General features: G+C 33.4%; 2 protein-coding genes across 4 annotated transcripts; one reads left to right on the top strand and one right to left on the bottom strand.

Moving 5' to 3' along the window:
- The first annotated feature begins 1660 nt into the window (after positions 1–1660).
- Positions 1661–6161, top strand: LOC144555516 (uncharacterized). Its single transcript, XM_078303892.1, has 2 exons — positions 1661–5147; positions 5808–6161. The coding sequence occupies exon 1, from the start codon at positions 1820–1822 to the stop codon at positions 5114–5116; it is 3297 nt and encodes a 1098-aa protein (XP_078160018.1). The 5' UTR covers positions 1661–1819; the 3' UTR covers positions 5117–5147; positions 5808–6161.
- Positions 6162–7576: 1415 nt separating this feature from the next.
- On the bottom strand, positions 7577–10727 carry LOC144555956 (protein IN2-1 homolog B-like). 3 transcript variants are annotated; one of them, XR_013512163.1, is made up of 9 exons: positions 10518–10674; positions 10262–10322; positions 9933–10016; positions 8757–8855; positions 8553–8664; positions 8229–8298; positions 7983–8101; positions 7819–7899; positions 7577–7709 (listed from the first exon to the last, which is right to left on the bottom strand). XR_013512163.1 is itself a non-coding variant. In XM_078304409.1 (9 exons), exons 1-9 carry the CDS (start codon positions 10586–10588, stop codon positions 7701–7703), a joined length of 708 nt encoding a protein of 235 aa, XP_078160535.1. In that variant the 5' UTR covers positions 10589–10727; the 3' UTR covers positions 7577–7700. The 3 variants fall into 3 exon arrangements, 2 of the variants coding, with proteins under 2 accessions (XP_078160535.1, XP_078160536.1); XM_078304409.1 differs by having other exon boundaries at positions 7983–8093; positions 8219–8298; positions 10518–10727; XM_078304410.1 differs by having other exon boundaries at positions 7983–8093; positions 8219–8298; positions 9933–10007.
- Positions 10728–27152: the final 16425 nt, after the last annotated feature.

Below are 27152 nucleotides of genomic sequence, written 5' to 3'. Positions count from 1 at the left end.
AAATAACCCGGATCAATATTTTTCAGGTCGGATTTTTCGCGGCTGTAAGAAAAATTAATATATTTATGTATGTGTTATTGGAAAAAAATAAAAATGCTTAGATTCGGAGTTATTGATCCCGGTTCAAAAGTCACTTCTATGTAATCTAGAAAATATTGTGATCCTTCTAGGGCATTTAATTTATAAAAAATTGTATCTATTTTGAGAATTCTTTTTGAATAATAATTATTAAATAACTTAAAATTTTTATTTTTTTTCAAAAATAGATACAACTTTCTATAAATTAAATGTCCTAGAAGGATCACAATATTTTCTAGATTACATAGAAGTGACTTTTGAACCGGGATCAATAACTCAGAATCTAAGCATTTTTATTTTTTTCCAATAACACATACAGAAATATATTAATTTTTCTTACAGCCGCGAAAAATCCGACCTGAAAAATATTGATCCGGGTTATTTGTTACAGTCTTTCTAATAAATCAAATTATATTGTATTCCATCTATTTTCAAAGAAATATATCCAACATTTCTAATATTTCAATACAAAAAATAAAAACAAATTTCTGTTTTATAAAAAAAAAAAGTGGGAATTAAAATTCCAGTCCTTGAAAAATTTTCATAGGTGGGGTATTTTTAAAATTGTTGCTAAACTTTGGTTATTATTATTAAAATAATTTTTTAATGGGGTAAAAATAAAAATGTCGGGTTAATTGAGATATTTTTTTTAATATTAAATTTTTTTAATTTAAACATTTTTATATTCTACTGAAGATAATTTTAGAGTTACAAAAAGCTCTAACCACTTGTTGTTGTCTTAGATGGTTATCCAGCGCTCGGAGGCTCTAGAGTTTTGGTGTTTGTGAAGGGTCTCTGGCTTTGTTTATTCAAATTTAGAATTTTTTTAGTAAATTAAAAAACTGGTTCTTCAGAAAATTAGTTTGATGTTTTTTCTTTTTCTTTTTTTACAAATTTAGCTAGTACTGAATCAATTTTTCAGTATGTTTCTGGAGGTACTGCAAATTTGATTCCGTACATCCCATGTCACAACATCATCAATGAATTTACGCTCCTATTTTGTACCGGATCAAATTTTCGGTGATTGACTACATTTCCTTTTCTGAAAAAATCTATATCAAACATAAAAACAAAAAAAAATCCAATAAAAGGGGTGTATAAGATATTTGATTCGGTACAAAACGTAGAAAAGAAAAATCCAAAAATAAGAGTACCGGATATTTGGTTGGATACGCACCTTTTACGGATCTCCTGTGTCCGATGTACACACGTGATGTGAAATATCGCAAGAGTACACCGAACCAAATTTTGTATACACTCAAAAGTGTACCGCAAATTTGACCCAATTTTTGCTAAATTTGAAAAAAAAAACTGCGTCCCTTTTCATTAAAAAAATACTTTTTATTTGCTAAAAAAAAGTTCTTAATGGGCCGAAACGTACTGTGCTGGACCCAAATTTATCGAAATGGACCATGGACCTTGGGTTTCATCTCTCAAAATTTGGGCTGCGGCGTAGTGTGTTTGACCCCAACGGAGGAGAGCTCATTTCTTCCCGTTTCCTTTCTCTTAGCCGTTTTTCTTTTCCATGAAGATCTCCATCACATATCGGATCCCCTTGCCCGATTCGAATCATACTTCCATCTTAACCCGTTTCCTTCTTGCCCTCTTCTCACCGCACCGCTCTCGCCTCTCGCTCTCAAACCTCCGAATAAGAAAAGAGAAACAAGATAAAAATATCTAGTTTCTCTATCATATTCAGGTTTCTTTGTATCGCTTCTAATTTCGCCTTTTTATTCGGGAAATGGCGATTCTGCAAAGCAACGGCGCCGGGCCAGCAGAGAACGGCGACGCTTCTCACGGGTCAGAGTCCGATGATGTGGGCCCCCCGGTGATGCCATCTTCATCGGACTCGTCGGACATCGATTCGGGCATGGAATCCGACGAACCCGATATCACCAGCTTTCTCGAACCAGGCTCAGAATTGTGCCAAATTGGGAACCAAACCGTAGCTCTCCCGGTTGAACTGTACGGACTACCCAATTTAGGCGAAATTCTCTCCATTGATACATGGAATAATCTTCTAAATGATTCGGATCGATTGGAACTAGCCAAGTATTTGCCTGACATGGATCAAGAGACCTTCATGCGAACTCTGGACGAGCTATTTGGAGGTAAGAATTTTAATTTTGGGAGCCCATTGAGGGACTTCTTTGAACTGTTGAGGGGTGGCCAGTGTGACCCTCGAGTCGTGCTTTTTCGCAAGGGGATGGACTTTGCACAGAAAAGAGGGTACTATTGTAATTTGCAGAGGTATCATGATTCAATGCTTGGCCATATTTCGGGAATTAAGGAGGCGTGGCAGAATTGTGAAGGTTATGAATTAGAAGAAAAGGTCAGGTTGCTTCATATAATGAGAAATCAAGAGTCTCTGGGCAATGAGAGTGATCAAAATACTGAATTGGAGTTAGAACCGGAATCAGAACCAGAATCAGAATCACAATTACAATCAGAATCAGAATTGCAGAATAGTGATTCCGATGATAATTTGGGAAGGGATTATTTAAATGGTCGCATTAGAGATGATAATGGTAGTTTTAGAGATAGCTCAGCAAATGGATTCCCTAAAAGGAGAAATCAGAATTTGGGCTTTGTACGGAAAGAGAAAACTGCAATAAAGAGCCGACAGTTGAAGCGTGATGAAGAAAAGGAAAAGAAAGATCGGGAAGTGCGTGATGTATCACATAAGTTTCGGGGCAAGGTCAAGGATGGGTTAAAATTGGGATCAACAGCTAAATCTTACAAAAACTCTTTAAATAATTTGGATTTGAGGGTGAGGGGCTTGAAAGGAAAAGGTGCTACTAAGAAATCTTGGAATGATGAAGTTCACATTGAGAATTCAAGGGCTGAAGTGAATGGTTCGCCAAATAAGTATGAAGACTCTGAATCTGATTTATCCCAAAAGGGAACTTCTGTTGAACCGGTATTTGATTCAGATAAGCCCAAGAAAAAGAAAAAGAGTAAGAAAGCTGTTGCTGAACCGGTATTAGATTCAGATAAACCCAAGAAAAAGATAAAGAGTAAGAAAAAGGCTCCCTCCACAGAAGTCCAGACTGATCCAGTAGAGGGCAAGACAGGCCACACAAAAGGCCACAAGATTGGGAAGAAGAGAAAATCAGTGGTCGATCCTGGCATGTCAGAGAAAATGAATATGGAGTCAGTTTTCAACAATGAAGTTGTCCCAGAAAAAAATGAAGAAAATGGGGAGAAATCGATTCACATTCAATTGGTTGAAGTTCCAGTTTTGCTAGAGACCAAAACACCCATAAAGAAGCAAAGAAAGAAACCCACAGTTGCTAGTGGTGAAAATAGTGTGAAAAAGAGGAAGCGTGAGAAAATTGATTTGGATGATGTGGGATCTAGCCCAGCTCCACAATCTGACAATGCAACTGCCACCAAGAAGAAAAGAGGAAGGAAGAAATCGGAGCCAGCTCCAGATGCTGGAGCAGCAGTACCAACTGAGCCGGTGAAACAAGAGGAGGTTGCGCCAGTGACTGAACCAGTTAAACCTCCGAAGAAGGCGTACGTACCTATAAAACCTACGGTGCATTTTGGTTTTTCATTTTCCATTGTTCATCTCCTGTCAGCTGTTCGCAAGGCGATGGTAGAAGTTGATACGAAGGCTGATGTTTTGCCCTTATCAGATAATCTTGAAATAGTTCAAAGTGAAGAACCAGCTGGTACCAAACTTCCGAGGTTGGCCTATCTAACATTGATAGAAATTGCAGAGCGGGTCAGATTGGATCCACTAGATGCCAGAATACTGAATGCACCTGAGCCGCCAAATGAATTAATTAGAGGGGCACTTAGAATTTTCTCATCAAAACATGCTCCTTTGGGTGCGAAGGCTTGGAAGCCTCTTGTCTCTTACATGAGCTCAAATAAAAGCTGGTCATGGGTGGGCCCAGTTGTCAGACTCACTGATGAAATTACGGTTGATGAGCAAACCTCCCCTGACATGTGGGGCCTTCCACAGAAGTCTCTGGTCAAGTTGGTTGACTCGTTTGCGAACTGGCTCAAACAAGGTCGAGAGATTCTTGAACGAATCAGTAGCCTCCCACCGCCTCCTGTGCCCATTCATGCAAATTTAGAAGAAAAGGATAGGTTTAAAGAAATAAAATCTCTGAAAAGCCAGAATACCATCTGCCCTTGCTCTGATGAAGTGAGATCATACTTTCAAATGGAAGAGGCAATAAGGTACACTATACCTGACCGTGCATTCATGTATACAACCACTGATGGAAGAAAATCAACTGTGGCCCCGCTCGGAAGAGGAGGTGGGAAGAAAATGAGCACAAAGGCCAGAGACCACTTCATGCTGAAGCCAGATAGGCCCCCACACGTCACAATCCTGGGCCTTGTCAGAGATGCTGCCTCAAGATTGCCTGGGAGTATTGGTACCAGGGCTGATGTTTGTACCCTAATACGGGACTCACAATTTATAGTTCAGGATGTGGCAGATGATAAGGTAAGTGAGGTTGTCAGTGGGGCCCTTGACAGGTTGCATTATGAGCAGGACCCATGTGTTAAGTTCGACTCTGAGAGAAAATTGTGGGTTTATTTGCATAGAGAGAGAGAAGAGGAGGATTTTGAAGATGAAGGCACCTCTTCTACTAAGAAGTGGAAGAAGCCAAAGAAGGAAGCAACAGAGGGCACACAAACAGAAGCAGTTAATAACGGTGAAGCTAGCAACGCTAACAATGGTATGTTGGAACTTGAAGCGCGTTTTGTGAATACTAATGATAGTGAGGTGGTGAGGCAATTTGGAGACTTGAATTTGTTGTATGGAGAGAATCCTTTTGTGTGCCAGCCTGGTCAGGAGAACCCGTTTACATGTCAGCCAGGTCAGGAGAACATGTTTGTGTGCCAGCCGGGTCAAGAGAACCCGTATGTGTGTCAACCGGGTCAAGAGAACCCGTATGTGTGTCAACCGGGTCAAGAGAACCCATTTGTGTCTCAGGCGGGTTCCTCAAATAGCATGTTGGGTGAACCGTTTGTAGAGGATAGGCCCCTAGGTTATTTTGATCCCACTCTATTGTGACATGGTTTCTGTTGACGGCATTTATCATCAGGTACTTGTCTTCAAATTTTAATTTCTGTGTGTTTCTGATGGCTTCTCTGTGAATTTGAGTTTGTAGTGCAAATTTTCCATGTTAAAAGCTGTTGGTGTGGTAGGTACTAAATACTGTGGTACCAGATGTTTCAAGATCATTTCATCTGGTAGCAAATTAGACTAGTTCAACTGTGTCAGCAGTTACTGACAAGGACCGAGAGCTATGACAATTTGGTTATAATAATCTTGTCTGCCTGGTCGTATCGTATGTTGGATCAACATTGAAATATCCATCCTAGATAATGTTACCATAATATCACCAAAACTGGAAATATGATTATTAATGAAATTTATATATGTGCACTGCAACATAAATTTCCTTTTCAGGTATAAATTAAAATGACAACACCTCTCGCCTAAATCGTACATGATGATCACCAAATAACTAAAGATTCAGTCGTATAATATTTATCACAAAAATTAACTTAATGTACCCTTTTCCTGGTTTGTTTGTTTAACCTAGGTTGGTTGAATAACCAGTTTTCATTTAAAGGTCTTGGGCCTGGGTCGGGTATAACTTGTCCCTACATACTGTACTGGCATACTTGTTTTATGTGTTTCGATATCTTTAAAACTTAATTTTGTTTTCTTGAACTTACCATTTTGATTGTTTCTGCAGGTTGTTATAAACTGTGCTCAACTTGCCATGGTCCATGAAAGTAGAGCCATGAATGTTCTGACTCTCCAATTTAAACAGAAAACGAAGATCTAACCACCTAACTCAAAGTGTTTTTTACACTGGTTCTTTTATTCTCAGATGGCACCATGCCCCCTTTAACGTAGTTAGATGTGTAGAATTTTTTTAGTTTATGGATTCTGCAACTTGAGGATTTTGTTAGCAAAATAGTGGGAGAAAAATTGTGCATAGTAGGGTTATCTTTTAATGTTTTAAAATAATGGGAGAAAACTTGAGGATTTTGTCTTTGCAGGCTTTGTAAAACTTTTGATGCATAATAGCATAAGTATATTTAAATGTTCGAGCAAAATAAAAAGAAAAAAAATGGCACTTTGAGTTGGTGCATTTCTGCGCAGCAAATTTTGGTCTAATCAAAGTAGCAATATAAATATTTATGCCCTTAATGGTGGTTCTCCCGCCGGTGCAGTGATGTGAATCTGGAAAGGTTTGCCGTTCGCGGAAACATTTTTATAATTTTTTGATATTTTGTTGCAAATCACTGTACGGATTTTTTCGATCAATGATGCGCTCAATCTGCTTTATCATGTACTTGCAAAAGTTGATGTAAGTATAGTTCTACTAGTATCATACTCGTGCGTTGCAACGAGGACATATTATAAAAAACAAATATATCAATGAAAATAATAATTATTTAAAAATTTAAATACATGTTAATAGAAAATTTATATGATTATGTATTTTTAATTAACTTTAATCGTGATCTCTGATAACAATTTGATGATGTGGTGATTTTTTATTTTTTAAATACCAATGATATCAAATAATAGTTCGATTCGAATCTAATATCACATATCATACAACAATTCAATATCAACATATAATATGATATCAAAAAACATAAATAAAAAGTGTTATCGTGTGTATGTATATGATATATACACACACATATATTATATGAAAAATATATATTCACACACATGTTCCAATTTATATTCTTCTTTGTTTCCAATTTAGAATACACACACACACACACATTGATATATTATATATCGAAAATATATTCTAAATTGCCTACACCAATATGTATAGAAACAAAGAAAGAGAAATAAGGAAATAAAAAAAAAATGATTTCCATTGTGATCCGTATAGAAACGAAGAAGTAAGGAAACAATAAATAAGAAAATGGAAGGTGGAGTCTTCTCAATTGAAGAAGAGAAATATGGAAACAAAAAAAATGAAGGAAACAGATAAATATATATATCGCTAAATTTCAGAATTTATTCAATTTTAATTGTAACGTATCGTGTGGCAACATATGTAGTGAATATGTTTTTAACTAAATTTAGACTTCTATACATAAAACAGATGTATTTAATCAAAAGAAGACAAATTATGTAATTGGAGAGCTGAGATCAAATCCGAAGTTTCATCTCTCAATCGTAACCGTTGACGGATCGGACACCCAACGTGCTTAATAATAGAATAGAGATATATTATTCCCCAGGAATTGTTGCTTTGGAGACCAGCCGCCCTTTTTTCTTTATTTTCCTTTTGTTTTATGATAACGCTCTGCATTGATAAGTGTATTCCCAGCATGCAGATTTTACAACTATTTTCGAAGAGACAAATAAGGAGAAATGTATCTGTCCAATGTTATATAGTCGAATTCCTGTTAATTGATACTAAATAAAAAATAAATAAAAATGATGGAAAATCCAAGAGGACAACAAAAGCACTACCATAAATACAACTTGTCTAGAATCTCGTACCAAACGCTTAATGACCACAAACCAATAAAACTTTATTTATACATTAATTTAATACGAAAGAATTTGTAGCACTGTCTTCGATCCATAAAAACAGTCCCATTTCTTCTCAAGCGAGCTTGAAAATCACAAAAATGCACAGTAAAAGTTAGAATAACGTTAAATTAAAAATATATTTTTATACAATAATATTAATTTTTTTAGCAATAATAAATATAAAAATTTACCCCGAATTTCTTCTTGGTGTGAGCAAGAAGCTCTTGAGGATCCCGTTTAGTTGCGGTATAGGCCTCAATTTTGTTAAGCTCCTAATGTTGCATTTTTAAATCAGACTATATATTATAATTATATGGAAAACTGATCTCATGATGATTATCATTTCTGTTCTAACCTCCATCCATAAAGTTAGCTTAGGCCTGCCCTTGGTTATATCATATTTCTTCATGTCGCTCAAGAAAATCTTGTACCTGTTCTCGACAAATGGGGCGTATGTTATGTCCACCTACATATCTTTGATATGTTAGTTTACTTTAGAACAAGAGAAGGATAATTTTATAAGGAACGAACTCAGCATGAGAGGAGAAAAGTAAAAAAATAAAATAAAAAATAGCCAAAAGAAAAACAAACCAAACTAAACTCATGTCCCAGGAAAAATGGTCCATCTTCAAACTTCAATAGGTACTCTTCTAACTTATCCAAAGCAGCAACTGGAGACACCATCCAAGCCAAAATTAAGTTCAGAATCTATCATATTATGCATATTTATATTGCATAATATCATATAATGTCATAATATATCGTTCTTTTCAACCGACCGGATGAATCAACTGGTGCGGTGCTAATCCCATTAGATAACAATATTGAGAAACGTCAGATCAAGATGGCAGTCAGTGATGCGAGATCTGGCTGTGGCTGGTACTAAATCAAGAAGCATATTAAAGCAGTACAATACAATTTGTACCTGCACCAGCAGATATTTCCTCTTCCTTTGACAGTACCGATGAAAAGACAGTATTGGTGAAGTAATCACTATAAGCAAAAAGCTCCTCTGCAAAAGTTCGCTTTACTGGATCCTAATAGAAACGAAATCTCAAATAAGATTTATTAGTTAAGACTTAATTAGGTTTGACTGTAGAACAAAATGAAATGGGGTTTATGTTTTTACATCTGGAAGCAATGCGAGGCCTTCGAAGTGAGCATTAATGTACTTGATAATTTTCAGGCTATTTCCTTCTACTTTGTTGTCGTGCTCTAGTGAAGGCACCTGTAATTACAAAATTTTTATAATTTATAATCAGAGACGGAGCAAGAAATTTATCATCGGAACTAACAAAAAAATTAATGATAATTTTTTTTTAATGAAACAATGGTCTAGAAACTTATAATTATACCGACAATAAATTAAATATGTTGTAGTTAAGAGTATAAACTTAATGGTCATGTTTGATTGTAGAGTAAAATTAATAAGAATTAAATAGCTTACTCCATCTCACTCTACATATTTTACATCTTGTTTGGTAATTTAATTCACGGCTTAAATTAATCCGCTTATGGAAGTAATGTGATGAAAAATGAGCCTCTGTTTATATCAGTGAGTCTTACAGGTGAAATATGGAGTAAGTTAATTCATGTAGAAAGGTAGAATAATTTAACTCAGATTAACTCACATATTATTCCATTTTACTTCTCTTCTTTTACTACCGTTTGACTAAGAAATTTAATTAGTAGATAAGAACTTTACGAAAGTAAAACAGAACAACTAATTTAAAGCTGAACGGCTGATATACGATCGTGGTTTGGGAAAACCAGAAAATCCCCAAAACAAACAGTCTGGAAATCAATCTGAGGTCATTTGTACCCAAAACAAACAACCTGAAGGTCATCTTAAATCAATGATACAATTATAAAATAATTTGACTAATTACCCGACATTTTGCAAAATATGTAGACTTCTCCTAACTTTAAAACTCCACTATATTGACCGTGCATTTCGAGTAATTAGCATAATTTAAATTAAAGGCTTTGAATTAATTTTAGGGCATGCAAAAATGATTTAAACTCAAAACATTATATTAATAAAAAATGTAGTTTATAATAGGAAAAGTAAAAGAGAGGGAGGAGGGTTGGGGAGAGGAGAAAGAAAACGAGGTTATATATTTAAGGTCGACAAGAATAGTTTGCTAAAAAATTTTAGAAGGACAAAATTGTTGACTTAAATTTTAAAACTAAAGAGTATTTTGTAAAATTGCCTGCTCTATCAATAATACAGTACGAACTTTTATGCAAAAATAGGAGAAAATATAAATTATTGTGTGACTGGAAAAAAGTCATAAAGAAGTACCTTATTTTCAGGATAAACCTCCTTGTACCATGACGGCCGATCTCGTAGATCAATGGCAACTAATTTGATCTTTTCTTGCAGCCCCTGTTTCAAATTTAGAAAGAAGAAAAGTTAAAACATAGAAAATGATGTAATACAATTAAAATTTGAAGTTTAATTGAGACATAATTTTTTCCATTAAAGTTTCTCTTTATAGAATGTCAATGATGGAGAACCGCGAATTTAGTACGGTGACACAAGACATTATCTATCTACGGAGAAACACATGTTAAATTTTCGAAAATAGCATCTAAAAAATGCTGAACATATCAGAACTAAATTAGAAGTACCTTGTAGTTCCTGGTGATCCAGATGCGTTGCGCGTATGGGCATACGTATGCTAAATACAACCTTCATATCATATCAAGCATCCAAAAATAAAGTCAACGGGAAAGACCCAATGAAAGAAAGATACGAACAAGAGAGCATGAATATTAAACCAATTCTCAAGTATTACTAATCTATTACAGGGTAATAAATAAGTCCATGCAACGGAGACTAATCATAGAATTGACAAGATTGAATGAATTTGAGGAAATAAATTACCTAGTGGTGCCATCAAAGAAAGAAGGCGGCGGAGATGTAGCGTTAAGAGAGGGAGGAAGTATTTCCTTCATAAAGCTATATAAAACAGAGTTCAACTTTTAAGAGGAATTGACTTCTTTTTCTTAAAGTGGAACGAGGTCTTTTTATGAAGAATAAGAAGAAATGTGAGATTCTACCTAGCAGGAAAGACAAATGGCACGAGAGAAATGTGCGAACCAAAACAGAGGACGACACCTTAACATACTACAATTTGGAGTAGAACTAGGGTATTATTAAGTTCACTAAGTTTCTCAGTGAACTAAATCATAAAACTTGTCAAATCAGATTCAAATAACAAATTCAAACCGTTAAAACCTGTCCACCTTACAAATAATGCATCTACATGTGAAAATTTTAAACATTTGAATTAATTTACTGTAAAATCAAGCGGTCAAAATTAGAATTAATAAATTAATTTTAATGCATTTATTTTTTGAACATTTTTTAACCACTTGACTTTATGCAAAATTAATTTATTTTACATATAGATGCATCACTCATAAAATAGACGGATTTCAACGGTTCTAATTCATCGTTTAAAACTGATTCGATCAATTGGTGAACTTAAGAACACCCTAGTTCTACTCCTACAATTTGAATTCCTTTTTATATTGTCATTATCAAAACATATATTGATTGTACCTCTTTTGAAAGTGTCATCCGTGAACTGACAACGACGCGACACAGTAATTGTCGTCCAACATGGACCCATCTCTCCCGATCATTCGGAATGAAGATCTCTATATTCAATCAAAATGCACGCAGCGCACGGAGCTAAGATAAACTGAGGCCGTCTTTGCCTCATTTTTTTTTATTGTGGTTAGTAGCTAGCTAACTCTATGCAGCGAATGAACCTCGTTCTGCTATTTATAGTATTGACTCGCTACATAGTTTCACGCGCGTCACTGGAGTGCAAAATGTGGCTCCGATTCCAGAATCCAAGTAAAACCAAATACAAATAATAGAGCCGCTACATGCCGGGTCCGGATCCCCTAGAGTAACTTCGTTTTTGAGTTCACACGTGTCCAGTATCTATGGGGTCAGTATTATTTGAAGGGTCCGGATCCTTTAAAAATTCATGTTAGAGCATCTTGGACGATCTTGATCAAAACTCAAAAATTGAGTTACTTCATGACATCCGAATTCCTACACGCCTACTGGCCTACCGGAAGGTAGGAGGGTTCCATCATTCTTGGTGATAGCATAAATTGTTGGAACCGAATCTCCTGCCCCGGGTGCAGGAAATTTCTGCTCCCAGAGTCACTGTGAGATGGGACCAGTTACTGTTAAAGAGTTTAATTACTGTTACTGTTTTTCAATTTGGGCCCACCCACAGTGACTCTGGGGGCAGACGATTCGATCCCTAAATTGTTTTGATTTATACTATGATTCCATTCAATTATTCATCTGCATCAATTATAAAATCATAGGTCCCCCCAATCATATATAACATCATTTTCAATAGTTAAGTATGTGCAATATTGTAAATAATATTATATATGATCTTTCTATTTTCCAATGTTTGGTTGGTACTGTTGGTAACACAGCGGGTGGACATTGATTAGAAAACGAAAAGAAAAAGAAAGGCAGAAAGAATATGAAAATGAAGATTTTCATAGTAGGTTGGATGTCTATTAAACTTACTTTATGTTTGATAGGCTTCAGGACCATTCGATCCTCTTTAAGATATGTATCTTCAGTTTTAATATTTGTGCATGCTCGCATTAATTATTGTGCACACAGATTTTGAAGTGAATCAGACATTTATAGAGTCCATTGAATCCAAAAGTAAATCTAATAGACATTGGACCTACTCCTTTCTCGAAAATGAAAGAACATCGAAAGCACGCATGAATGCATTTGGCAGGTAAAATGGAGCCGCATTGTTGCTACATTTTTAACTCGTTTACATAAAATATTGTATTATTATATTGAAATGTTAATAAATATTGTAAGGATCCTGATAACAATCCCTGCAAAAAACCCCGCACAAACTGTCAAAAATATCATGGGGGGACCGCTCAGTCATTAATAAGCGTTTTGTAAACTGTTAGTATTTAACTTGAAACATCAAAATATTTATCTTGAATTTGTAAAGTATTAATCCATATGCAATGATCTGTATTTATGAAAGAATAAATCAATCCATCAATTGTCCCCGCACAAAATTTCATTTTTTTTTAATCATCCTCGCATAACTGGGGACCATTAAATAAAACAATTCCCTCATAAATACTTGTCAGTTATCCCAGCACAAAATTATGTTAAATACTTCTCAAGCATAATGATAAATACTTTATGTTACATGGATAAATAATTCTCAGACATAATTGCAATTTTCAGTAAAGCATATGTACGCCAAAGACAATGATAAATACTTCTCAGATATAATGATAAATACTTGTCAGAACAATAATAAATACTTTCTTGAACTTGTCAATAAGTAATGTTTAATCAAATCAAAGTATTATCATGTCAGGGACAATGATAAATAATTTCTTGAACATCAATAAATAGATAAATAATTATTAGTGGGGATTGTTATTAGAGGACATCATAATTAATGTGGGGACTGTTATTAGAGGACAATATAATTAATGCGGGGACTGTTATTAAAGGATAGTAATTAATGCGGGGATAAATGAAAATTCTTAGCGGAATTAATGGGGGGATAAAAGACAGTTAAGGAAGTTAATTTGGAGAAAGAGAGTGGGGGGATAGGGGTGAGGGGAATGATATAATTATTCATATTGTAATACATTATTCGCTGTATTTATTAACATTACAATATAATTTAATAACTCTTATCAAATAGTAATTTAAAATATCAAAATCTTAATTAAAAGACGTAATTTTATTTAACTTCATCAGGGCATAAATTACCACCCATTTTATACATAAAAATTATCTCAAAATTAAATGTTAAATATTTGATAATTAGATTTTGTTTTGTAGTTCTAAGAGTTTGAGAGAAAAATGAATGGTTTGTATTTCACTGAATTGTACCTTTACAAGTATATATGTTTCTATCTCCTTTTATGGAGAATTACAATGTAATAAAACTGCAGCCTAACATGGTCATTTTCAGAGAAGAATACATTGATGCTAAATTTGTTGCAGCAAAGGCAGTACAGGAGATGTCTCTTTGGAAAAAATGCTGTTAATTAAGTCTGAGGTGTTTCTACGTGCATGGCACTGTAGCTCTGTGGCCATTAGCTTTTTGGAATCGGCTTGTATATTTTATGTTTTTTTTTTAGGCGGTATTTAATCATGTTTTGTTGTAACAAACTTTTTCAAGATCGCCCAAAATACGAAATCCTAGAAGTTAGGAAGAGTGATGGAACAGAGCATGCACCACTACTACAAAAATGGTCATTGTACACTACACATTGTACACGAATTTGATAATTTTACCTAAAAATCGTGGATAAATTGTAATTGTTTGGAAGCCTGAAATATCTGTGGGATCTCTACACGGATGTTTATTAAAGAATAAGTGTAGAAAGCCTTGAGAGAGCTACACGGACGTTTATTAGGAACTGTACACGGATTATTATTTAAATAACAGTGTAGAAAGCCTTGAGAGAGCTACACGGATATTTATTAAAGAACCGTGTAGAAAGGTAAGAATTGTACACGGATGTTTGTTTAAATAGCAGTGTAGAAAGCTTGAGAGAGCAACACGGACGTTTAATAAAGAGCCGTGTAGAAAGGTGAAAATTGTTCACGGTTTTTTGTTTAAATAACATTATAGAAAGCCTTGAGAGAGCTACACGGATTTTTTACTTAAAAATCCGTGTAGAAAGGTTATTTTAGGGTTTTTGTTATATAAAAGACCTTCTCCTTCCAGCAGCGCCGTTTTGATCAATTAATACTCTCTCTCTCTCTCCTTCCAGCAGTGTCATTTTGATTTCTGTGCACAAGGAGCTAGGATCTGAGATCTTTGAAGTTAATTTGTATTTCTCCTCTCTATCTTGCTAAGCTTAGTCATGTGTGTGTATATATATATATATATATATATATATATATATATATATATATATATATATAGAGAGAGAGAGAGAGAGAGAGAGAGAGATGGGCTATGGTGCATTGCAATGCATAGGCCATGGTGTGCATTGCAATGCATAGGCCATGGTGTGCATTGGACCATAAATCACCGATTCAAAGTCCAAATGACCGATCCAAACCGTTCATCTTGTTCTCCATATTAATATGTACTTGGAGATCAAATTTTACATTTTTTGGAATTTTTTTACTATTTATTAAGCCACTTTGAAAATCGCTGATCCAACGGTGGCTTCTGATTTTACTGTTCCAAACAGTCACCGTTGGATCAGCGATTTTCAAAGTGGCTTAATAAATAGTAAAACAATTCCAAAAAATGTAAAATTTGGTCTCCAAGCACATATTAATATGGAGAACAAGATGAACGGTTTGGATCGGTCATTTGGACTGATCATCACGTGATTTATGGTCCAATGCACACCATGGCCTATGCATTGCAATGCACCATAGCCCATCTCTTATATATATATATATATATTTCTCTTTTCTGTTACTGGCTTATTATTGCTTATTTAGGTCAATTATTAATTAATGCATGCATGCTTGATTTGTTAAGATAATGTAAATAATTAGTGTAATGTGGACCATTTTTTGAAAGTGAGAAGTAAAGAGAACGCCTAAGGTCTCCATCATCAGATCTGAGGAAAACCGTTGAAGATCAGTACTAACGCTTCCGCCTAAAGATGTCTGCACTTCAGAACTGTAAGATTTAAATTACTTTGCTATTTTATTTTGAATTTACGGATTCTGGATTGCTTGTGTTTTTTTAATTGCAAAACACGTCATGAATTATTAAGACTATCATTTGGTATCAGAGCCATCGTAAATTCATATAAGATGCAATAATTTTTTTTTTTACAAAATTGATTTTCAATGGTTCGTATAAAAGCTAGAAAGATTCAACTAATTTTATATATAAATATTTTCTTATAATTTTGGATGAAAATTTTAAAGGAGAATTTTTATTCCCTATTATGTATGCACATATATGTTAATCAATGGATTCTTATTGGAGATGCAATATGTTGGAGACCTTTAACCAAGAGGCATCATGTCATGGATCACATGGGAGCTCCTTTTTTGGTATGTTGGATCTAATACGCCTTAGTTTGTATGAAATTTCGGTCCAAACTAGATCATAACCAAGAGTTTTGGCAATTTGAGCCCAACTTGCCGAATTTTGGGCCAAAGCTTGATCATGTGGTTACTAAGTGGTAAGGATATAACTTTTATACAAACATTGTATTGGATCCTAAGGAGTATATGTTATGTTTTATCACATGAGATTGCATGTACAAAAGGCTTTGTGTATATATATGCTGCATGAATTGTAATCTTCTACCTTTTCTTGTTACTAACTAATACCAAATTATAATTGTAGTATGGACCAAAGCAAAAGTGTTACACCAAGGAGCAGATCGACGATGTCAGATGTATGTGGACAAGACGGTTTCAATTTAAATTTTGTAATGCTCAATATGGATTTGTATAATTTTGTATATTTTAGTGTACATAAATTATTTATACTGTTGTATAGTTTTGGAATTATGAGTTTAAAAGACCTCTGTTTAATGTTTCTCTGTTTTGGAATTCTAATTTTAAATGGCTAACAAAATTGGAAGCTAGCCGCCAAAAAAAAAAATGGGAAAAAAATGACAATTCTACACGGACATTTAACTAAAGTCCGTGTAGAAAGGTATTTAAACATTAAAAAAAATTAGAAAAAAAAAAATAATTCTACACGGACATTTAACTAAAGTCCGTGTAGAAAGGTATTTAAACATAAAAAAAAAAATAAGAGAGCTACACGGACATTTAGCTAAATATCCGTGTAGAAAGAGTAATCGTACACGGACATTTAGCTAAATGTCCGTGTAGAAAGAGTAATCATACACGGCTGTTTATGTAATAATCCGTGTAGCTCGGTTATTTTGAGAGCGACGCTGGCAAGCGTTTGTACACGGTTGTTTATGTAATAATCCGTGTAGCTCTCGATAATCGCACACGGGTAAATATCCGTGTGTAAATATTCAAAGATTTCTACACCCTCACAGTCCACACGGCAGGAAATCCGTGTAGCTCTCCTGTTTATGTCCGTGTACAATCACTTATTCTGTAGTAGTGCACCAAATGTCTTTCTAATACTTCTCTTTTCTTATTAAGGGTCTGTTCGGCAGCAAGCGTTCCTATGTTATTCTAGGGAAAAATGAATTTATCCATATTTGTTCCCTTCAACTGTTCGGAGGCCCCAATTTCAATTCCTATTCCCTCAATCATATGGATTATCTTCCTATTTTCTAACACATCAGAGCTAGGAAAAAAACATCTACTCGGACCTCTGTTATTCTTCCCAAATGACGAGTTTGTGAAAAATTGAGAAACAAACTACACAGCGTGAAAAAAATATTATTTGTATTTCTTAAATAAAAAAAAAATATACTCGGACCTAAATTAAACTAATTTCATATAGCCATTTTTGTTTAAACAAGCACAATTTAATATTAATTAATTAAAAGAGGTATTATACTAATTAATACTTGTATAATTAATTAAACTGAATTAACTTGTACAATCAAGCACTCAATTAAACAAATACAATTTAATAATACAAAGATTTAAAATTAATTAAACAAGCACAATTTAATAATACAAGAAATTATTAAACATGCATAATTAAACTACCAACACTTAATTTTAATAGTACAAGAAATTATTGCAAGCATAATTAAACAAGCATAATTTAATAATACAAGAAGTTATTACAAGCATAATTAAACAAGCATAATTAAACTAGCAACACTTAATGTCACACCCCAAATCCACTGGGTCTGACAGCCTGCCGCGTGTATAAATCAAACGTCGCATATACACGCAAGGCAGTGGATCTTTTATATGCATTACCAATATCCTCACTCGCTGCGTCCGTAAAATAAACCTGAAAATAATCGGGAGGGTGGGGGTGAGAATAAATTCTCAGTGCGAATTTGCCACATTTGAATTATTGGACTTGCAATCAAACTCTATATTCAATAATGAAACCCAAACAACAACAATGCAAACAGTTATATAAGAAAACATAAATAACAGAATGCCACTACTCGACAACAGTTAATCAACCTGAAACACAGTTTACGGAATTTCCAAGATGAATCTCAAACACAACATATATTTTGGCTTAACTCGATTCATAACTCAGTTCATTAGGGCTTGTAGCAATTACAGATGTTCTTTCGAGCTGAACCATTATCAAACCCACATCTGTAGGGTTACTGACACCTACAGATGGCCAACCGCTGGACCCTTTATCTGACACCCATCTGTAATCACTTGGCTTAACCGTTTATTAAGGTCTGGTTCGAATCACATAAAGAAAATCCACTTTAGAATCGTTTTCAATATTCGTCATATTCAATCGACCGTTCAAATGCATTAACACGTAGGAAAATGCCACCGAGCCATAGACGTTACACATGTCACCCACGACCTCAAATCACATCTCATAACATATCTCATATCATCACATAATCACCCTCCCTCGTCCCAACCGGTACTGGGAATATCGAGGGCCGTTCACCTAAGGCCATTTAGGATCCTGGGAATCCAAGTCAGCATACCCGACTTGGCAAATTAATTGGATCCAAGTGCTTAACTTCGTAAATCCATTCACACACATATCAATTCCACTCGTGGTGACTTTAAATCAAAATCAGATCACAATAGATCGACATAACCTATAACCATACCAGTATGCAAATCATTCAATTCAGATCAATTCGAGTTTAATTTGATTGGGCTATGCAAATGCTCTACGCAATTCAGTGATGCAATCAATGATATTCAACATGACAAACGAAAACACAGTTTAATTCCTGAAAATAAAGTATCAAACAAGTCCAAGAATCCCGCACCTTATTATGACGAGCGTACCGCTTAATTTAAAGATCAGGCGTCTCAAATTGCCTCGCGAAATCTGGCTCGACTGAGCCTACACCTATATTATACGATTACTTCGTTTAGTTCGGTTACATTCTCAAAACTTAAATTCCAAAAGCCGTCTTTCAATTCGTCAATCCTTTTATACCTTTCGGCTCATTTATAATTATTTCAATTCAAGTCCAATTTACTAAGGCCCAAAACAATCAATCCTTTCAATTCGATTCAAGTATATCCCAACCGCAAAGTCACGGCTATCATTCATATAAATTCACATCTTTTTCATATTGGTCCTCAATTAATATAATTTCACACATTGGTGTCTACTTTGCAATTATACCGCTTTACTTTAAACATTTGCAATTCGATCCTAGTAGTTTTTAAAATCATCACATCTACTTACTTTAATTAAAGGACCAAATTTTAGCAAAGGTTTAAGCCTCTAATTAAAAATTCACAATTTACTCCAATTCCATTATTTTAATTCTCAAAGCCGAAACCCAATTCTATTTACACATACACATCATGTCATATTCATTTCAATATTTTAGCCCCTTTAATTCATACAAATCACCATGGTCATACATTTACAATTCCGACCCTTAATAAAAATCATTTGCAACATAGTCCCTTATACTTAATTTATTCTAGAAATTCGATCGAGTCGGGAAAATCAACAACCCGTACTTCGATAATTAGTCAATTCACATCCTACGACATTAATCAATTCATCAATACATAATTCACGAATTTTAGAAATTAACCGAAGGAGAAAAATGTCGGAAGAAATTGATCGGGTCCGAGGGTTTCGTCTCGCCTTGCGGCCACCTCACTCGAGCACTATCAAGCATCATAATAGCACCAATCAAGCACCGAGACAGCACCAATCAAGCACCAGTGCAGCCCCAAACCACACCATCACGGCACCAAGCAAAAATCCACATTTCTAGGGTTTCCGAACTCGAAACTCAACGGCAATCGAACCCACGAGAGAGAGAGGTCAGTCGGGAGAGGGGTCCACGGTTTAGGGAGAGGAAGGGTTTTCTGGTGGGGCCGCGGGTCAGGGAGCATGGGCACGGGTTAGGGTTTTGACGGGTGGGGGAGAGAGGCGGGAAAAGAGAGAGAGAGGGGGCGGGTGGTGGTGGGGCTCACGGGTAGAGAAAGAGGAGAGAGCGGGGTGCGGGGCTGGTGGCGGGCTCGCCGGCGACGGGAGGGGAAGAGGGGGCGGAGCCCCTCTTGGTTTGGCGTAGAAGAGAAACAGAGAGGGGGGGGGGGGCTGTTTCTGTCACGGTTTGGGAAGGAGAGGAGAGAAAGAGAGAAGGGAGGGGTGGGGGTGTTAAATGGTATGCTTTAAGATTCGTGCTGGATGAGATGAAAGGTGGATATAATTCCAGCATTTAAATTACACTATTAAGATCCGTGTTAGATTAAATCCAAAGGTCCAAACAATTCAGAATTTAAACATTGTTTCTTTTAAATGGGTTTTAATTCTGTTTCTTTTATAAATTCGAGTCGAAGTTTCATAATATTTTGTAACTATATTTGTACATATAATTCGTATATTTATTTCTCAATTTAAGATTCGAATAATTTGATTTTCCTTTTATATAATTATATATATATTAAATTTTTGAATTCGAATAAATCGATATCGGATAGTATCTATGTCTATATATATATAATATCAAATCAAGTCCTCAACATTCTCAAATAAATGAAATTGGTAACTTTTATATAATTTATCTCGTACGAATTATTTCGTATAATTATACTCTTATTTTGGAATTTAATTTAATTATTTATTTACACGAATCTAATTAAATCAATTTCTTCTTTCCTAAAACTTAAAAAGAATTGTAACGAATTTTCTAAGTTTCTAATTTACCGAATAATTATAATTTTATTCCTAGTGCTATATTTTATTTTATTTCTAATCTCTAAATTTTATTATACATATTTTCATACATTATTAATATTACGAAATTTTAGTTTCGTTTTAGTCGGTCAGAAATTTTCTGAACGATCGTTAAGTTAATTAAACTTTTTATTTAAGCTAATTGATTGATTTATCAATTTAATCAAGTTTTAAAATTTCCGAATGTAACACTTAATTTTAATAGATTAAGCTAATTTTAGGTTAAGTTCCTATTTAGACGTCTAACATAATCATCCCATATAAGCCTAGCAATTTCATCTCTTTTTTCATTCCCTGCCTGACGTTGATTGTTAAGTCTTTCAACATCTTCGTCGTAAACTTCATCTCCATCTGGTACATCCACAATATCATCTAGATCAATTTCCAAATTAGCGTTCGCAGTCCAAGCAGCATCGCCATTATGATATACAATAAAATTGTGTATAATGCATACTGCTTGAACTATATCCGCTTGTTTATCAATTGCGTGATATGTTGCAACCTTTAAAATGGGAAACCGCATTTTTAAAATACCAATAAGTTTTTCAATATGATTTCTAAGTTGTGCATGACGGAGATTAAAGAGCTCTTTAAAATACCAATCAGTGATTAGTATTAATACACTTAATATAGTTTAATATTATTATTATATCTTCTATAAAAGAAAAACAAACAAACATCCTAACAAATTTTCCATGCTTTTGCTGAACACCTACATTTACAAATTTCCTATAGGTTAAATAACTTTGGTTTTGACAAATTGAAATTCTCATTCCCACAAAAGTTCCATGCTACCGAACAGGCCATACTTTATTAGATTCAAGCGTACAAATTTTATGGCGCATTGGACTACTCCAGTGTCCATCGGATCCAAAAATAATACGTTTGATAGGAATCAGATCTACAGTGCTTTGTTCTTATTGAGGTAGGTTGGAGTGTAGAACTAAGTCATTATTCTCTTTTTAAGATGGAATTTAAAGTTTCAAATGAAACTGGGGAGCAATAGAGAAGAATCTTCTTCACTTGTCGACCAGTCTGGTAGGTATTATGGATTATGGATTATATATATATATATATATAGAGAGAGAGAGATGGGCTACGGTGAGTTGCGAAGTAAAGCGACTATTTTACTTCACGCTCATATTTTGCGATTTTTAAGTTCAAAACGTCGATCCGAACCATTCATCTTGTTCTCCATATTGAAATGTGCTTGAAGACCAAATTTTACATTTTTTTGGAATTTTTTTACTATTTATTAAGCAATTTTGAAAATCGCTGATCTGATGGTCCAAATTTTTTTACTGTTCACAACAAAACAACAATTTTAAAAAATGCTTAATAAATAGTAAAAAAATTCCAAAAAATGTAAAATTTGGTCTCCAAGCACATTTCAATATGGATTAAACATCTAACGGTTCGGATCGGTCGTTTGGACTTTCAAAATAAAAATACGGCGTGAAATAGAAACGCGTTTTACTTCGCAACTCACCGTAGCCCACCTATATATATATATATATATATATATATATAAGAATATGCTAATATGCTATGCGTAGCATAGAGGGTCTCCATGCAACGGCTCAATATTCGACTTTCAAAATCCTAACGGTCGATCCGAACCGTTCATCTTGTTCTCCATATTAGTATGTGTTCGGAGATCAAATTTTATATTTTTTGGAATTTTTTTACTATTTTTTTAGATTTATTGAAAATCGCTATTTTCAGCAAATCTGGACCATAAAAAAAAAGCAATTTTCAATAAATCTAAAAAAATAGTAAAAATATTCCAAAAAATGTAAAATTTGGTCTCCAAACACATATTAATATGGAGAACAAGATGAACTGTTCGGATCGACCGTTAGAATTTTGAAAAGTCAAATATTAAGTCGTTGCACTGAGGCTCTCTATGGTACGCGTAGCATGCTAGCTAGCAGGTTCCCTATATATATATATATATATATATATATATATATATAGAGTTAGGCTGGGGTGCTATGGATAGCATAGTGGCCTCTATGCTATGGCTCAATATTTGAGTTTTTAAAATCCAAACGGTCGATCCGAACCGTTCATCTTATTGTCCATATTAATATCTGCTTGGAGACCAAATTTTATATTTTTCTGAATTTTTTTACTATTTATTAAGTATTTTACAAAATTGTTGATCCAACGGTGGCTGCACAAAACAGTAAAACTGTTGGATTAGCAATTTTCAAAGTGGCTTAATAAATAGTAAAAAAATTTAGAAAATTATAAAATTTGGTCTCCAAGTAGATATTAATATGGAGAATAAGATGAACGGTTCGGATCGACCGTTTGGATTTTGAAAACTCGAATATTGAGCCGTAGCATAGAGGCCACTATGCTATCCATAGCACCCCAGCCTAACTCTATATATATATATATATATATATATAGAGAGAGAGAGAGAGAGAGAGAGAGAGAGAGAGAGAGAGAAGAGAGGGGTTGGCTATTCTACTTCCATAAGCATATGTAGGCATATGATTATAACTTGTTTTTACGTTTTCAATGTCAAAATGGTCGATATGAAGCGCTCAACATGTTTTATATGTTAATATGTGCTTGGAGACCAAATTTTATATTTTTTGGAATTTTTTTACTATTTTTTCAGAATTTTTCAAAACAGTCATAAAAAATGTTAAAAAAAAATATATGAAAAACTCTGAAAAAATAGTAAAAAAAAATATCCAAAAAATGTAAAATTTGGTCTCCAAACACATATTAATATGGAGAACATGTTGAGCGCTTCTGATCAACCATTTGGACATTGAAAACGAAAAAATATGTTATAAGCATATGCTCTCATATGCTTGTGGAAGTAGAATAGCCAACTTCTTTCTCTCTCTCTATATATAATAATAATAATAATAATTACAAGAATGAGACAATATTTGCGAGGGTAAAAAGTGACTATCCGCAAGGGTATACCGACATAAATGTGTTTTTTTATTAGTAATAGTAGTATTCGCAACGGTATACAGACAATATCTCTTGCGGATATTGTTCTATTCTTGTAGTTGAGTTATTATGACACTTCAATGTGCAATATTTAAAAAAAAAAGTCATTTCGCGGTAATTTTATCGCATATGATTAAATATTATGAAATTCTTGAACTTAATTAAACTGGGGTTTTAGGATATGCAACATTTCATTGCGTATGACCATATATTTTTAAATTTTGAAACTCAAACTCAGGGCATGCTCGTAATGGTTGCAAATCCATGAGAATTAACTTCAGACTCTTTTTTTTTTTTTTTTGAAGTTAGAGATTCTAGACTCAATGGTAATAAATTTCATCGAATATTGTTCAGGTTTTCTTTTTTTTCTAGCATGAGATTTGAGTGTTTTTTTTCATTTTTATGATCATCTTTTAGAAACCTACGGAAAAAAAACAGATAAAGCCAAAAAAAAAAATTTCTCATGCCTCTCGCTTCATCTTTCTCATCAATATTTTCCAAATAAAAGAATGCTAAATGCATTAAAGTGTTCAACGTTGGATAAATTGTACTTGTTTATACTTATACTTGCATTTGAATCTCATAGAAATCACTATGATATCAAATTACTTGAATTAATTTTCTAATAAATAAAAGAATACTTTCAGTTATAAAAAATCATAATGATTTTCGCCATTATTTTAATATCATTTATAACAAGTATTTCAAAATGAAAAATACAGTTCTCATGTAATATTTTTCTAAAACTAAAATTCCTCATAACTATTTTAACTGTATAATCAAATATTTATTTTAATATATTATCATGACAATAATTTGCCTTTAATCTAGCGACAAAGGTACATGACTTCTATGTAAGAGGTCATGAGTTTAAAATCTATAAAGTGAAAAAATCTTTAATATTAATACATAGGAATTTGAATGTGTTGAGTGGCTTAACTCCAACTCATATTTCAAAAAAATATTCTCATGATTATTTTTGGAAATATTCAAGAGTATGGATTTTCATAAATTAATTTACCATATTTGAAAAATATCGTCTGGCACAATTCTGTAACAGTTGAACAAATATTTTTAAAATGTTCAGAAGGTTATTTCAATGTAATTCCATGGCGTGTGATTAAAAATCTTGAAATTCTGATACTAATACCTGGAGTCTTAAAATGTTTAATTAGATCGTCGTTTTGGCACGATCCAATATATTTTATTTGACCAAATATCATAAAATTTTATAACTTAAATATGGAGTCTTAATTACATATGATGCCCGCTCACTGATCACTCAGACGATCATTTTGATGGCATTCCATCCTGTATGGTTAAATATCTTGAAATTATGAAATTAGGAGATTCAAACGGTCATTTATCGCGATTTTTTTGTACAAATTAAACAGGAAGGTTTTTATTTATTTATTTTTTTATTTTTTATCTTGATAGTTGTGAAAAAAAAACTCTGTTAATTTGCTTTAATACTTTTAGTATGGTTGGTATGTTCAATCAAAGGATACGAGATCTCTTGAGCTTATCAGCGCGCCAAGATTGTTCATCCCATCATGGTGATGTGTCAGAGAATTTTGATCTATATTTATCATGAGGAGAGTTCAAATGCCTTCATTTTTTGCGTTTCCACTATACCTCTATTTTTAAAACTTTAATAACTCTAAATTTAAAACTTAAAAGTCAAAATAAAACCGTTAGATGTGATTTATGTTATTTTATCTAGGAGCTCATAAAAAATTATCACATTCTAATTTTGTTTTTATGTGAATCAATAAGTAGAAAAATTAACGTCTAGAAATTATCCACATTACTATGTTTTTTATAAGCTATTGATGATAACCAAAATAAAATTGAAATGTCATAATTTTTTACACGTGCATAGATAAAATGATGTAGATCACATCCAACGTTTTATTTTGAATTTTAAGTTTTAAATTTTGAATTATTAAAGTTTTTAAAAATGGAAGTATGATGAAGACACAAAAAAAAATATAGGTATTTGAACCATCCTCATTTATCATTTATCTATTTTACACCAAAATATTTCTTCAAATTTTGCAACAGCGTTCAAATGTGGCACAACCTGCTGTTTTGTTGTTATTCCTTACCAAAATGCCTCCAATTTATTATTACCCGTAAGGATTATAAAGAAATTAAGAATAAATAACTACATGCAAACTAAAGCTATTGAGAGAAAAATGGACATAGTGACGACTAGAGGTTGAATAAAACCCGTTAAGGGTATACCCGCCCGTACCCGCCAGCTAGGGTACCCGTGCCCGAGCCCGGGTATGGGTCGGGTACTCGGGTACGCGGGTACGGCCAAAAACCGGACCGGACCCGTTATTTTAGACCAATACCCGAGTTTACCCTACCCGAGTTAACCCGTACCCGACTACCCGAGTACCCATACCCGTATACCCGAGTACTGTTCATCACAGTTCAAAATTCAAAAAATTTAATTTTTCCCCCCCAAACCGGTGCCATCCCATCCGGACCCGACCGGCGGGACCCACCCGGACCGGACCGGACCGACCGGATGGGACGGTTTTTTTTTTTTTTTTTCTTTTTTGTTTCTGTTTCTGTTTACTGTTTTTTGTTTCTGTTACTGTTACTGTTATTCTTTAAAAATTAAAAATTTAAATTTTATCCCTCCAACCAAAATTTCTTTAAATACCCCTCTTCCTCCCTTCATTTTTACATCTCCATCTCAATTCTCATTCTCTCATTCTCTTATTCTCTTAATCTAAATTTCTATAATTCTCAAATTTTAAATTTATTGTTAAAAAAATATATAGTTGTACATTTAATTCCTTCTACAAATAAGCAAACGGAATTACGAAGGTATCGAAATTACGAAGTTCGGGACCTTCCGCAAGATTTTTCCGCGAGATTTAAAGGTTATATTTATTTCATGTTAGATTAATTTATTTTTGTAGAGTAAATTTAGTTTATGTAGATTTATTGGATGTTAAGTAATTAGATATTTAGATTTGTTAGATTTATTTTATGTTAGATTTGTTAAGTAATTAGATTTATTAGATTTATTGAATATGTTAGATTTATTTAGTTTATGTTAGATTTGTTAGATGTAAAGTAATTAAATTTGTTTCTGTTTTTTAATTTCTGTTTTTTTGTTTCTGTTTTTTAATTTCTGTTTTTTAATTTCTGTTTTTTAGATTTATTTTTGAAAATGTTAGATTTATTTTGAATAGGTTAGATTTATTTTCTGTTTTTTAATTTCTGTTTTTTTGTTTCTGTTTTTTCATTTCTGTTTTTTTGTTTCTGTTTTTCAATTTCTGTTTTTTAATTTCTGTTTTTTAGATTTCTGTTTTTTAGATTTATTTTTGTAAATGTTAGATTTATTTTGAATAGGTTAGATTTATTTTTGAAAATGTTACATTTATTTTGAATAGGTTAGATTTAATTTCTGTTTTTCAATTTCTGTTTTTTTGTTTCTGTTTTTTTATTTGTGTTTTTCATTTGTGTTTTTTAATTTCTGTTTTTTAGATTTATTCTTGTAAATGTTAGATTTATTTTGAATAGGTTAGATTTATTTTTGAAAATGTTAGATTTATTTTCAATAGGTTAGATTTATTTTTGTAAATGTTAGATTTATTTTGAATAGGTTAGATTTATTTTTGTAAATGTTAGATTTATTTTTGAAAATGTTAGATTTATTTTGAATAGGTTAGATTTAT

The sequence above is a fragment of the Carex rostrata genome, chromosome 6 (genome assembly GCF_964058835.1).
Source record: "Carex rostrata chromosome 6, lpCarRost1.2, whole genome shotgun sequence".
In the NCBI taxonomy this organism is placed as follows: Eukaryota; Viridiplantae; Streptophyta; class Magnoliopsida; order Poales; family Cyperaceae; genus Carex; species Carex rostrata.
This window is presented reverse-complemented; position numbering and strand designations above follow the sequence as displayed.

Bases quoted from the DNA above. Each gene is read 5' to 3' on its own strand.
- LOC144555516 (XM_078303892.1), top strand. From the start codon at position 1,820: ATGGCGATTCTGCAAAGCAACGGCGCCGGGCCAGCAGAGAACGGCGAC.
- LOC144555956 (XM_078304409.1), bottom strand. From the start codon at position 10,588: ATGAAGGAAATACTTCCTCCCTCTCTTAACGCTACATCTCCGCCGCCT. The intron at 8,094-8,218 runs GTTTGTTTTTCT...AAAGATATGTAG, and splicing joins TGGGACATGAGTTTAGTTTG to GTGGACATAACATACGCCCC. The intron at 7,900-7,982 runs GTTAGAACAGAA...ATGCAACATTAG, and splicing joins AGCTAACTTTATGGATGGAG to GAGCTTAACAAAATTGAGGC.